The following is a 13,921-nucleotide window of genomic DNA, read 5'->3' as shown; positions in this document are numbered from 1 at the left end:
CAAGACCTACTGGAGAGGAGTTGCTGTGCTCATTAGGCCTGACACTCCCGTGCCAATTCTGTTTTTGCTAATAAAGAGTTAACTTCAACCTGGAACAGTGTGATTTACACCCTGTGATCCTTAGACTAAGGGCGATAATCAGTGAAATGAACAAATGAATAAATATTCAACAAAGAAAAGGAATGGTTAAAATGTTTGTCCCTTGTTAAACTGATTAATTTGCTACGCTCCATGATGCTGATACGGCGCTTCTCTGCTCAAAGCCCAGTCAGTTAGAATTAGGCAGGCAGATGGAATCTTGCTATGGAGGTGTATCAAGGATGGGGAACCTGTGATATCGCAAAAACTGTTGGACTCCATCTCCCATCAGTCCCAGCCAGCATTGCCTGGGGCCAAACAGGATGTGAACTATAGCCAACAGCATCTGGAGGGTCACAGGTACCCTATCCCAGTGAGGTTACCTAGGGTTGTTGTTGTAAGGATTAAAGAGCTAATATTTACTGAATCACTTGGAACATTTTGAATTGCTGTATCAATATGCAGGCATTATTACGATGTGAATTTACGCTACAGAAATAAGCAGCAATTAATAAATGAGGCTACATTGCAAATTTAGTCTAAGTAAAGTGTCATTTATTAATGGTATGCCTTCACAGAGAATGGGGATGGTTATAGATGCCTGTTCAAGGATTAAGCTGTCATTTTCATTGTAGAAAAGATTATTGTCAGGCTGATCATTTATAATCTGCATATTTTCTTAGGGTAAGTGATGACTGCTTGGCGGCGGGGGGTGGCTGGAAATCCCCTTGGCTTAGCTTTTTATTGCAAGTTACTTGGTTTTGATGTTGTGCTGTGCATTTGCAATGCAGTTAAATGTCACCATCCCGCTGCAGAGTCGCTCTCTTCCCTTCTGTAAGCGCCTCAGCCCTTAACAGGCTTACAGAAGTGTAAGTAATTTTTAGAGACTGCGACAAGTTTCATAACGAGTTTGCTCTTTCAAAGTAACGTGAACCGACGTTGCACCAACAGAAAAGGGAGCTTTCTATTTCAATAGTCATTAAAAGAGAGTTTCATTAGCTGTTCCCACAGCAAAAGACAGCCCCCGATGCTAAATGCCACTCTGTTTTCAGGAATTGTGTATGAACATGCTAGAAAGTGGCTGTTATATTCAGAAATGAAAGGTTGGCTGAAGCTGCTTTGAAGTGGGGGAAAAAAGCTTTGCATGTTTGGGGATGCTAGGGGAACGAACACACACACACACACACACACACACACACACACACACACAATTTTGCTTCCAGCATATGAGAGATACATGATAGATGGCATGAGATATTTTTGGAAGAACTGTTCCTGAAAACAACCCAGCCATGAAACCTTTCCCTCAGACTGAATGACCTCTCAGTTCTCATGCAAATATAGCTTTATATAACAGATCCACAGGTCGGAGTTAGGATGGATTGGAGGGTGAGACAAATGCTAACAAAGTCACCTCCTCTTTGTCCTAGCACAGCCCCAGAACCCACAGATTTTGCAGAGCAGGTCTATCCCTCTTAGACAACACTTTCCAAGTGTTCAAAGCAGGTCACATGCATTAGCCTGGTGATCCTCAAAATGTCCCTGCAATGGAGGTCGGTATTGTTATGCTCTTCACAGTGCAAAAGTGTGTGTAGCTTAGCATCCAGTATTTCCCCTTTTTACATTTGTGAGGAACCTGAGAGCTTCCAGAAATTGGTGGGCTGCAACTCCCATCTTTCCTGATCACCTGCCAGAGCTGGCTGGGGCTGATGGGAACTGGAGTCCATCAGCCCTTGGAGGCACATGCCTTAGTGGCAAGCGAAGGGCTGCAGTGTGTGTCCTTCAACACTGCTTGGAAAAAAACCACTAAACCCAAAACTACACGGGAAGAGCCATTGCCATGCTAACTGGAACAGGGACAGAGCTGGCTTGGGAATTAGCTACAGTCATAACTCAGGTTACAGACACTTCGGGTTGTGCGATTTCGGGTTGCGCACTGTGCCGAACCCGGAAGTACTGGAACGGTTACTTCTGGGTTTCAGCGCTTGTGCATGTGTAGAAGCTCTAAATTGCGCTTTACGCATGCTCAGAAGTGCCAAATTGCAACCCGCGCATGTGCAGACGCGCGGGTCGCGGTTGCTGTGGGTTGTGAACGTGCCTCCTGCACGGATCACGTTCGCAACCCGAGCGTCCACTGTATATCCTGGACTCCTTCCTTGACATATGATGTTACAGATCGGTCCAGTGCTGGCAGCTCAGTGGGCAGAGGTCATTCATATCAGATGGAACCAGTAATGGGCAAATGCTTCTTAAAATCTCTCCCGTACTGAGAACGACTATTCTAGTTTACTTGCTTTTTGCAGATCACTGCATGTCTTCATGGACACCACATGGTAAAAGACTTTCAAAATTGTTTGCATTAAAACTCAGCCTCTAAATTTGCCCTTTACTGCTAGGACACACTGGTATATGTGGCATGAGTGCATGGAGAACTGCACACAGGGTGAAAGAAGGTTGTTTTGTTTGAAGTGCCTACTGCACTTGCTGCTGCTGGTGGAAGCAACACTTGAGAGAGGGAGCATAGCTTATGCTTCAAAGGTAGGTGGTCGCAGGGTCAAACCACGGTGCCTCCCCTTAACAGGGTCAGGTAACAGTGGATGGGAAAGTTCCTTCTCTGCTTGAGACCCTGCAGTGTCCAAAAGAACAAGCAGCCGATGCAGATAATTCTATGTTAGATGAACAAAGAATTTGGACCTGGAATAAGACAAACTCCAGCTCATACTGAAAGACGCACGCTGCTCTTCAGCCTAGATTTAAAGTGGGAAGTGGGTTACCTCTTTAGCATGTGGGGCGACAGCTTAAGAACCACTGCCACTGTGAATGGTGCCCAGCGTAAAAGACTTAGGCCCCTGGGGATTTTTTTCAGCACGCAGCTAACATATTTTGCATATAGCTCCCTTGAATGTGATGGATTTCAACACATGTGGCTGATGGATAAGAGCTGTTCTGACAGCAGCACTACTGCACTGCTCTCGCTCATTTAAATGGGGCTTTAATAGGAGAATCTCTGGTGCCTTGCTTATGTGGCTTTGCGGGCATCAAATTTTATCCTTGCTCCTTCCCCCCTGTGTGACAAGACAGTGGCTTCCATGCTGGCTAGGGCTGATGGGAGTTGGAGTCCAGCAAAAACTAGAGGGCCACACACTCCTCATCTCTGTCTTTTGTTATGCACTCATCAAATATATATTTGGAGAAAAGCAACACGAAACACAGCAATTAATTCAAATTCTTATGAGGACTCTTCCATTAGATTCTGGGGTTAATATGTAAATATCTAGTTGGCAGAAAATATTTAAATCTCTTGCTCAAGAACATGTTTTTTGTTTTGTTTAATGCCTTTAATTGTTCTCTGACCTGATTATTTCCCCTGATTTCTTGTGTAAGGTTTTAATACGCAGCCTAAAATTTGACGCATGTGCTCCAAACCGGAGTACAAGTGTGTGCAAACAATACATAAGGTTCATTCAGTGCTCTCCTCTGCAATTGATTAACTGAGCGTCATCTGAATCATCAGGAGTCTCTTGTATGTATATGGGCCAAACGACTCATGACACTAAATGTATAGTTTAATGAATGGCTTTAAAAATACAAACAGCAGCATTTGGGCCTCTGATCAGAATTGGGTCTGTGGGGAGCAGGGAGTAGTAGTTTAAGCTTCCACCCAATCCTGACAAAAACCAATCTGCCCCAAGCTGCTCTGTGCATAAAGGGAAGGTCTTATTGGTAGCAGGAAGGTTAATTCTCTCCTTACTACCCTTCCGATTTGGCTCCCCAGAACCTACTGCTATGTGCATTTTTACAAAATGACTCACAGAACAAGTAATATGCTCCTTACAATTTAACTAAGGCTACTTAGAAGTAAATGGACTAAGGTTGCAAGCAGCCCATTACATATTCTGGAATAACCCGCTTGGTTCTAAAATAATTGTTTTGCAAATAAATGGGTTGATAATTGTTAACTAAATCTTCCTCCTACAATCTGTGTTACAAATTGTATAGACACACAGTCCAGATGGAAAATCCTGGACTGCTGCCAGGTCTCTTGGGATACCCCCCCCCCCGCACAGCAGTGTACGATGGCATGAAAAACATTGGCAAGGCACGAAATTATTGTGACTATATTTGCGTTTTTGGTGTTGTTTCTTTCTCTTTTTTTTACCTGGCACTGAAGTCCCCAATGCAACGAACACGACTGCAGTCACAGAATCCTTCAGCCCAATGGTGCAGCCAAAATGGGACGCCAAGTCCCCGATGAACGCAGTCAGAAGGCCGATCATTAAGATGGACACAACAAAACAAGCCCAACCATTCCAGTAGTCCGTAGGGGGGACAAAGGCAAAAAGGACCTTCCAGAAGACTGTCAGAAAGTGCATCACATAGTCAAAGCAGGAGGGCAGCTTCTCTTCCCCACATTCGTCGTCGTCATCGTCCTCTCCTGGAAAAATGAGCAACAATGCGGGAAGAGAGAGGCGTCAGTGGAAAACTGGCTTTTCTAGTCACTTGCAGCTGGCGTACACTACCATCCCATTGATGCTGGATGCTCCACAGATAGCAGTCTTCCCCAACCTGGTCCCTGTAGCCTACAACTCCATGGAGGCCATGGTGGCTGGGGGTGATGGGAGTTGTAGTTGAAAGCACCCGGAGGCTGGGGGATGCTGTTAAATACCACGGTTGGAAAAGGTGCCAGAGGTACCAACTGGAGTGGACAGAAATGGCTTAGACAGAGCAATGATATGAGTCCACGCAAGGTGGTTTTATATATTCATATGCTTTATTATTATTTCCGCCCGTGGCGCTTATGGCCTGAACCATTTTGGTTGATGGTGCGACAGGATTTCCAAATGGCACACTGCCTCACTACCCACAGCGCACACCTGGTCCTCCCCAAAGCTGTTGGTACACAAAAATCCACATGTTGTTGTTGCTGTAATGAAGCAGACAAATAAGGTGGTTTCTTTGCATTATGTTCACTGTCCATCACCTCAACATTTCACAGAATCAGGATAATTATGATTATGTTTAAAAGAAGAGGTTCTGCAGAGGCACATATGCAAGGCTGGTTTTTCAAACAGGACTGTCAAACAGATATATTCTTTCAACTCATTAACTGAATATATACATATAAATATTTACATATTAAGCACAGCCTTACCATAGGTGCCTTTTTAACAAACTGAAGGAAGGTAGCATGCAGCTTAATAAACAAAGGTTATCACTCATGGTTACAAGGAAAGGCCATCTTTAATATTTTAATTTTCAGTTCATATTGCATAAAGCATGGCTTTAACTCACAACCCACAGATGAAAATTGTGCCCTCGTGATCAATCATCTAATGCTTTATCTCTATTTATTTTTCCTGTGCTTTGCATTATTTTGCACACCTCTATTCCCCCGCTTCACTTGAAATCTCAGGTCAAAGTAAACCATAGTTAATGGTATACCATGAATGTGTGCTCATGTTTCGCTCCTCCCCTCTAGCATATAGTGGGAGCAAACTATGAATCCTGGCTTAGCATTACATCCCAAATGGGGATTATTGTATGTTTTGCTCCAATAAACTAGGATCAAGAACACACCTGAACTGTAGACTGTGGTTTCTTGGATCAAAAAACCCCCGTGATGCCTGATTTGAATGCAAAGCAAAACTAGGAATCATAATTTGTTTCTCTGCAGCACTGGCAGGTAATAGTGAAGTGGGCGCAATGGTTTATGGTTTTTATTTTGATTTTTGAATGTGGCCATTTTCTGGCTTTTCAAATTAATTTTTGTTAATAACGGTTGGTACTGTTTTATTAAACGATCCATCAGCAATGAGAAAACCATACATGCAATGGAAACACAAAGTAGAACACACCCCACGCTGTCACACACCTCCCAAGCCAAAATTTTCCCCTCACCCCCAGTTAACCAGCCTACCACCTGAAATTGTAAAGAGGTAAAGGAAGTAAGAGCAGAGAAGGAGCAATAAAAGGAGAGAGAAAAGAACAAAACACACAAACACGTTACTCACTCTTCTTGGATGGTTCTGCAGAGGAGCAATAGGTAAAATTCAACTGTTAAATATCCCAAAGAGTTTTAAAAGTTCCATTAAATTCATTGCATTTCTCAGCAGTGTCCCAATTACAAACACATCTTTCTTCCCTTGCTGCTTGGTGTAGCAGAGCATGAACCCAGTTAGAGATGGATGAACCTGTCAATTACGGTTTCTTTCAGTCTCTCTGCTTTCCTCTCTTAAGTTCAGTTTGCCCCATTTCTGCACCAATTTGCAGATACTTTTAAAAGAGCCCTCATGAAAATCTGTCAGGGTTTTAGTATTTTTTCTCTGAATGGACTCATTTTGTATGCAATTTTGTCTCGTATAGACTTTTTTGTAAGCAATTTTCCTTAATGCAATGCATTTTTTAAATATTATTTTCATTGAGACATGCATTGTTATGCACATTTTCCTCTAATATACATTTTTTTAATTGAAGTGCTCTGATTGACGGATATTTCAGTTCATGTGTTGTTTTAGGAAGTCTGAATTGGGCATTAAAAATGTGAGCTGAACAGAGTGTCTCCCTCATCCCTAGACCCAACACACCTGTTTTATTTAAAAGTGTCTCAATGAATAAGGCGTGGGGAATCGCAGTTAAATATAACGATCAAGCTTAGGGCTGGTTAAGGCATGAAGTGATTTAGACCAGTGTTCCCCAACCTTGGGCCTCCAGCTGTTTTTGGACTACAATTCCCATCATCCTTGACCACTGGTCTTGCTAGCGAGGGATGATGGAAGTTGTAGTCCAAAAACAGCTGGAGGCCCAAGGTTGGGGAACACTGATTTAGACCATAGAACTATATTGCTAGACTCAGATCATTCCCCCCTCACCACCGGTGAAGAAGTTGGCTAACACGTCTGGTCAGAAGTATTACTCTGTATTTTGTAACCCTGTGTTCTTCTTGCTGCTGCATAGAATAACACATGACTCTGACCTTTGGAGTTTGCAAGTAAAGCATTTTAGACTTACTAATGGTGTGATCTGTTCATTTTGAAGGGCGAGTGCTGTAAGTGAACTAAACAGGGTACTTAAAGGGTCTAACAACCTCTATTCCCAACACATCATTGTCGCTGCACATTTTGTGACTTTTAAACTCTGCTGGGGCTCTCTTACTGGAGAGTGTGTTTAGCCCCATGGTTTGGATCTAGGGATCCAGCCAATTCTTTTATTAATTACACCACACAGGTAATATATATCTATCTCCCTCCCCCACCCTCATAATGTTCCTACTCTGAGAACTGGTGATTATGGGAGGAGAAGCTGTACCCTGTGACTTCTGTATCAAACTTACAGAATCACACTGCCCTACTCCATTGAGCTTAACTCTGGAGAGGAAAGGTATGTTGGACTGATTGTAATGAAGATGCTTCCAGAGTAGACCTCACTTCTTAAAAAAATATTACACAAACCTTATACCTCTATGGGCAAACTACATGTGACAGTGGAGAAGCCTGTCTTTTTAAATGCAGAAATGCCCCAGGGAACGGGGGTCCTAGCATGACTGAAGAGCAAAAGACTACATAGGGGGTGGGATGTCTCTCTGACCCCACAAGCCCCTCTTCCCAACCACTCCCATGTAATTTTCTTCCAGCTGAACCCACTTTGCTATTGTTCTCTGCAAGTTGCTATATTTCCTTCTTTGCCCCACATAATGTCTGAAAATGGGGCTTAGCGGAGTGGCCATTCTGTCCTCGCACCAATGACTCCAGCCTCTCTGCCTGACCCACAAGGCCACCTGTTACAGAACATTTTTACTTTCCCCCCATTTGTGTCAAGCAGGTGCAATGATTGTTCTTGATGCATTGTAGAGAACCAGCTTATGTAATCTTACAAAAAGGGAGGAGGAGGAGGAGCACACTGGACAGCTGTTAAAGCCTGGAGCATTCAGGTGCCCTCGCTGTGTGGCTGCCACATTTTCTCAGTAGGGTAATGATCCGTTTTATTGCAAAGAAAGGAAAATGCCACTCTGTTTTCCCCTTAATGTAGTGGTGCTCGCAGTGCAGAAAGAAACCTGCACCTCGCCAAACACACACAACATAAATCCTTCCTTCCTGGTTAGTGACAATAGTCAACAGATCTCCAACAGTTCACTCTCAATCTACTCTGGAATAGCCAGAAATAATGTTGTTGCGTTGGGAGGGCTTTGTAAGTCAACAGAGAATGGCAAAATCCTACAAACAGGGAAGGTTAAGAGTATAATTCTACTTGGAAGGAAAGTAGGATTTACTTCCAGATAAATATGTATAGGTAGCCATCATAGGAATCCCAGAATTGTGTTGAGGAATTCATAGGGGGGGGGAATTAGAGGTTGGTATGTTTAATCCATCACCTGCCTGCTAATTCTTCTCCACCACGACTCCCCAAGTGAATATTTTTTCCAGGTGATTGTGAGCTCAGAAATATGCTTGGCTGAGGGGTGGGGACTAGCCAGGGTGGGGTGGGGTTAACTGAGGATTGTGGGGAAGAATGGTTAATTGGCGAGAAAGAGTTTAATATTTTTTAATTTTTTTTATTTTAATTATTTGTACCCCGCCCATCTGACTGGATTGCCTCAGCCACTCTGAGTGGCTTCCAGCATATACAAAAACATGGTCAAACATTACACATTAAAAACTTCCCTATACAGGGCTGCCTTCAGATATCTTCTAAAGCGTGTATAGTTACTTATCTCCCTGACATCTTCTTTCCTTGGGAGGGCATTCCTCAGGGTGGGCGCCACTACCGAGAAGGCCCTCTGCCTGGTTCCCTGTAACCTCACTTCTCGCGGCGAGGGAACCACCAGAAGGCCCTTGGAGCTGGATCTCAGTGTCCAGACCAGGGGTCAGGAACCTTTTTCAGCAGGGGGCCAGTCCACTGTCTCTCAGACCATGTGGTGGGCCGGACTATATTTTGAAAAAAAGTATGAACAAATTCCTATGCCCCACAAATAACCCAGAGATGCATTTGAAATAAAAGTGCACATTCTACTCATGTAAAAACACCAGGCAGGCCCCACAAATAACCCAGAGATGCATTTTAAATAAAAGGACACATTCTACTCATGTAAAAACACGCTGATTTCTGGACCATCCATGGGCCGGGTTGAGAGGGCAATTGGGCCGCATCCTGCCCCCCAGCCTTAGGTTGCCTACCCCTGGTCTAGGCTGAACGACAGTTTAAGTGCCACCTCACTCTGCATTATTTGCATTATGATAAACCAGCAGACGCCCCAACCGTTAGGTAATCTATGAATTTTTAGCAATCATTTTATCCATCTATTGAATAATTTTTACACATGTCCTACGCATGAGGGGGTCACAAGAGGCTGACATGCATGACAACCCCAATGAGAGGGATGGGAGAACTGCGAAGCAAAACTCACAATGAATGCTGCTTGGCACATCATGCATGTGAGGATTATGCACGAAGGCAACAGTTTGCTAGCATGGTTTCAAAATTTTCAGATTTTCATATGTTCTGGGATTATGAAATTTCCGGCTATCACAGAGCTTGCTGTGGGTGGTGGTGGCAAGAGCTCCTTTAAAGTGCTTTAAGTACTTTTGAAAGCACTAAGATTTCAAGCACTTACCAAGAAAAAAACCCCCAAACCCTGCATGAACACAACCACCTTTGTATGAATAAGTATAGAGTCACCCTCCCAGCTCACCTTGGAAATCTTTTGATGCTTAATTCTGTCAAAGTACATTATGGAGAGAGATGAGGGACCAGGACAACAGAAATCCATTAGGGGAATCAAGCACCAAGCTATTACGAGCAATTTATTGTTTAGGTTAATATTAAAGAACTTAGCTCAGTGGCTCCCTGGGCATTAAGAAACAAAAGGCTGATGGAAATGGCTAGATACAGAATTCAGCACAACGCTCCTTCCTTTGAAGTGAGTTCTGCAAGCAAAAGACATGGCTGAAGATGCTGTGAATGCAAAGGACTGTTCAATGAAGAGGATGAGGGACTTTCCCCATGAGTGACTATTGGGCTCATTTTAACATACTTGTGAAATGTCTTGCTTCCTGCTAGCTGAGTAAACATTACAGAGAACCAAGCTTGTGAAAAGCAGAATCACCGGGATGAAATCTATTATTACTGCTACTAGTAACAAATAATTCATTTCCATCATGCCTTTTAAGGTCCAAAGAACCTCTGATGGAGCTACTCATAAAAATGAAACGGCAGCCGGTGCAAGAAGTAAAATCCCAACCAGCCAAAACAGGGCCCAGATAAACCACTGGAGGCCTTACAAAACAATATACAAGTTTGCCCGTCTCCTGAAGGCTATTGGGGAGGGAGCTTAGAAGGCTCCCCTGGGCAAGAAGTTCTAATATCTTATCCTTGGCTTATTAGAAAACACTGAAAAATGTTGCAGTGTGGAGTTCAGGATTCTACCCAACCAGCTATTCTTTCTTTCAGGATACTCCATTCCACCCTCCCTTCCACAACAGTCAGTTGGCATTCCATGGCTACTGAGCATGCTCAGTCTTCAATGAGCATTTTTTGTTTAGGATTTTAACTCCCCCCACTTTTTAGGTTCTCACTTTGTTAAACTTCTGCAAACCTTGCAGTTCCCTCAAGCATGTGGGTGCCTCATTGTTCTCTCCCAGTGGCCTCTTTTCAGTTTTATCACCATCATAAGTCAGCCCCTGAATTTGCAATTAGTATACATGAATGATGGTGAAGGTCGCCAAGCATTGGACAGTATGGCAGAGTGGCTAGAGCTCTGCTTGCACACAGGCCCTGTAGCATCTTTCAGCATCCTCAATACAGGTGTAACTAAAGCTTAAGTATGTGTAACTCCATCTGCTCATGTCCCCCTCTAGCTAACCTTGACTCTTTCTCCCTTTTATGCCCCATTGTCTGAAGGCAGTTCCAGACTGTCACTGTTTTTTGGGTGGGATCAGGGCTGGCTGAAGACATCTTGACACCTGAGGTGAACCACAAAATGGTGGTCCCCCAGTGAGGAAAGAAGGAATGAGTGAAGCGCCACACCAGGGAAATAAAGCTCTACATTGGGATCTGCTGTCCCTGTGGCTCCTGCTGCCCAAGGCAGTCGTCTCACCTCGCCTCATGAGTTGGCTGGCTCTGGGTGGGATTCAGTTACATACCCCCAAATTTGGGTTGCACAGCTGAAGTTGATTTGGATCTCTTGTGCAACAAGCCCGCTCTCCCCTGCCCACTGAAAAAGACTCTTTGCTATAAGGAACGTGATGTGAAAATAAACTGGAAAGTGCAGAATTAGCTTTGCTTGGCACAACGTAGTCTAATGTCCCTGTAAACGAATCAGAATGAATGCTCAACAAGTAGCTGATGGCATCTAATCTCCTCACAGTCAAGTCAGGATGAATGTTCAATAAACAAGTCAACTGGAAGTGACCAAAGTTTTTGTTGTAAATTCTCTGGATATAGGCACATGGGACTGGGTTTTTGTTTAAGGAATTCTGTAACCCTGTAAATTGATGGTGCTGGATTAGTAAGTCATAGCAATCATCGCTTGTATGCATTTTTATTCACTATCTACTTCAACTAACCCAACCTTCTTTCTCCATTCTTCTCTTACTCTTCAGAAACGAAAAGTAGCAATGACACTAGTTAACTTGGGTTGGAGCACCACACTCTAATTGAAGACTAATGGAGCACAGCAACATTGACATAAAAAGAACCCGCAAGTGTGTTAAGTTTTCAATTTGCGTAGGTGATGGGTCTCTGGAAGCCTGAGAATAGACAGTTTATAGAACCAGCTCCGACATATTTCCACCCCGCTCTGACTCAGGAGTCCCCTGCTCATCTGAATTCTCCTTTAATCAGCGAGAATGTTAGTCTGACGGAACAAGAGGCAAGTTTTTAACCTGTTGCCCTAGTCAAGGTCAGTCTATTGGGAGTCAGGTATGTGGTATAAGTACTCCTCTCCATCACCATATGCTCCTGCTTCCAGCTCGTCACTTGAAACAGCCATTTGACAAGCTGTCTCAATAGATACTGCTGCAGAATACGCTGACATTTCTAATGAAGCCCCAGGGACCAATAACACTGACTTTCTCAAGGTGGCACTGATAGAATGTTTCTCTGGTTACAGGAAAAGCATTCCGAACCACTGAGACTGCAAAGCCAATCCAGAAAATGGCCTTCATGCGTCAGAGTTTCATTACAGAGTAATAGATAAAGAACAGGATAAGCAATTAAGGACTTCATGTGGGAGACAAAACTCATCTGATCATGGCCTCTTTGGAAAAAAAATGTGCAGTGCTAACTCTTGACAACTTTCCCTTTACATTTGAAGTCAATTAGAGCCATTCTGTTGATTGGCTAGAATGGGGCATAAATGAATTACGTAGCCAGGGGAAAGGTTACCGTAACTTCTGTCACAGAGCTTCAGCATGCTGATGACAACGTAGTGTGCATATGCTCAGAGGATGACCTCCAAACCATCCTAAATATCTTTGCAGAAGCTTATGAAAAGCTTGTCCTATCACTCAACATCCAAAAAAGTGCTGCACCAACAAGTACAAAATAACCCCTCTGCAGTGCCACAAATCCAACTCAATGGTGTAACATCGGAAAATGTCGATCACTTCTCCTACCTAGGCAGTTATCTTTCCACAAGGGCCAACATTGATGCCAAAACCCAGCATCGCCTGAGCTCTGCGAGTGCGGCTTTCTCCCGATTGAAGTGCAGAGTGTTTGAGGACTGGAACATTCACAGGGAAACCAAAATGCTTGTTTACAAAGCTATTGTACTACCAACCTTACTATATACTTGTGAAACATGGACCACTTATAAACACCATCTCCAACTCCTCGAAAGATTCCATCAATGGTGTCTCCAAAAATTTTTACACATCACTTGGGAAGACAAGCGAACTAATATCAGTGTACTGGAAGAAGCAAAGATCACCAGCAAAACCACTAGTAGTCAATAGTTTGGAAGCAGGAAAGAAATCGTTGCAACACAGACTTCACATTGGTACTATTGATCAGTCACTACCTGCAACAGTGAATTAAGCAAGTTTTTAATGGAGACCAAATTACATGTTATATGGGAATAGCATGACTGGATCCTCTGGCTAGCGGAATAACTATGGGCAGGTGGTGGGGAGGCACTGCCAATTTTCTCACAGCAATGGTTACGGGGGAGAAGTTATTTAAACCTCCTACCCATGTCAATTCCTGTTCTAAATTGCTCCTCACCCAAATGGCGCTGGCAGTCTCTGCAGAGGTCTGCAGAGAAAGAAGTGAACTGTGGCCGTTTGCTCATGTGTTTAAGATTCTCAAACGTAATCCGTTTTGGGAGTCCATTCAACTCCCGAAATGGTTCGAAAACCAAGGCATGACTTCTGATTGGATGCAGGAGCTTCCTGCACTCAATCAGAAGCAGCGGAAGCCACGTCAGATGAAAAACATTCGCAAACCGGAACACTCACTTTTGGGTTTGTGCTGTTTGGGAGCCAATTTGTTCGGGATCCAAGCCGTTTGGGAACCAAGGTACCACTGTATGCTCCACCTGTATAATTGCAAATAAACTAAATATTCCAGTGACCCAAGGTAAGTGATGGAACTTCTTATCACTTGGGAGAACTGGGTGAGCCTGAGAATAAGAGAAAAACCCTCCTGGATCTAGTCTAGGGTCCTGGTCTCACAGTGGCCAACCAGATGCCTATGGGAATCTTGAAAGCAGGGCATGGGGGCAACAATGGAATTGCCCTGCCAGTACCTTGGGGCAGTGGTGTGGGAACTGTCCTTGCAGTGCTGAGCCACTGAACATTGTATCAGCAGCATAACCTGACGTAACAGATTAGCAGCTCTCCCACTAGAGATG

The 13,921-nt window shown here is 43.8% G+C and overlaps 1 protein-coding gene across 5 annotated transcripts in view; it reads right to left on the bottom strand.

The window, feature by feature from the left end:
• Positions 1-13,921, bottom strand: part of SLC8A1 (solute carrier family 8 member A1) — a 316,175-nt gene that overhangs the window by 11,895 nt on the left and 290,359 nt on the right. For all 5 annotated transcript variants that reach the window (XM_081188464.1, XM_081188461.1, XM_081188462.1 and 2 more), the window contains one exon: positions 4,238-4,513. In XM_081188464.1, coding sequence (XP_081044590.1) covers positions 4,238-4,513 — 276 coding nt within the window. The remainder of the gene's footprint in view (positions 1-4,237; positions 4,514-13,921) is intronic.

The sequence above is a fragment of the Podarcis bocagei genome (genome assembly GCF_964188305.1).
Source record: "Podarcis bocagei genome assembly, chromosome: 3".
Classification (NCBI taxonomy): domain Eukaryota; kingdom Metazoa; phylum Chordata; class Lepidosauria; order Squamata; family Lacertidae; genus Podarcis; species Podarcis bocagei.
The sequence above is the reverse complement of the archived record's forward strand: the minus strand, read 5'-3'. Positions and strand labels throughout refer to the sequence as shown.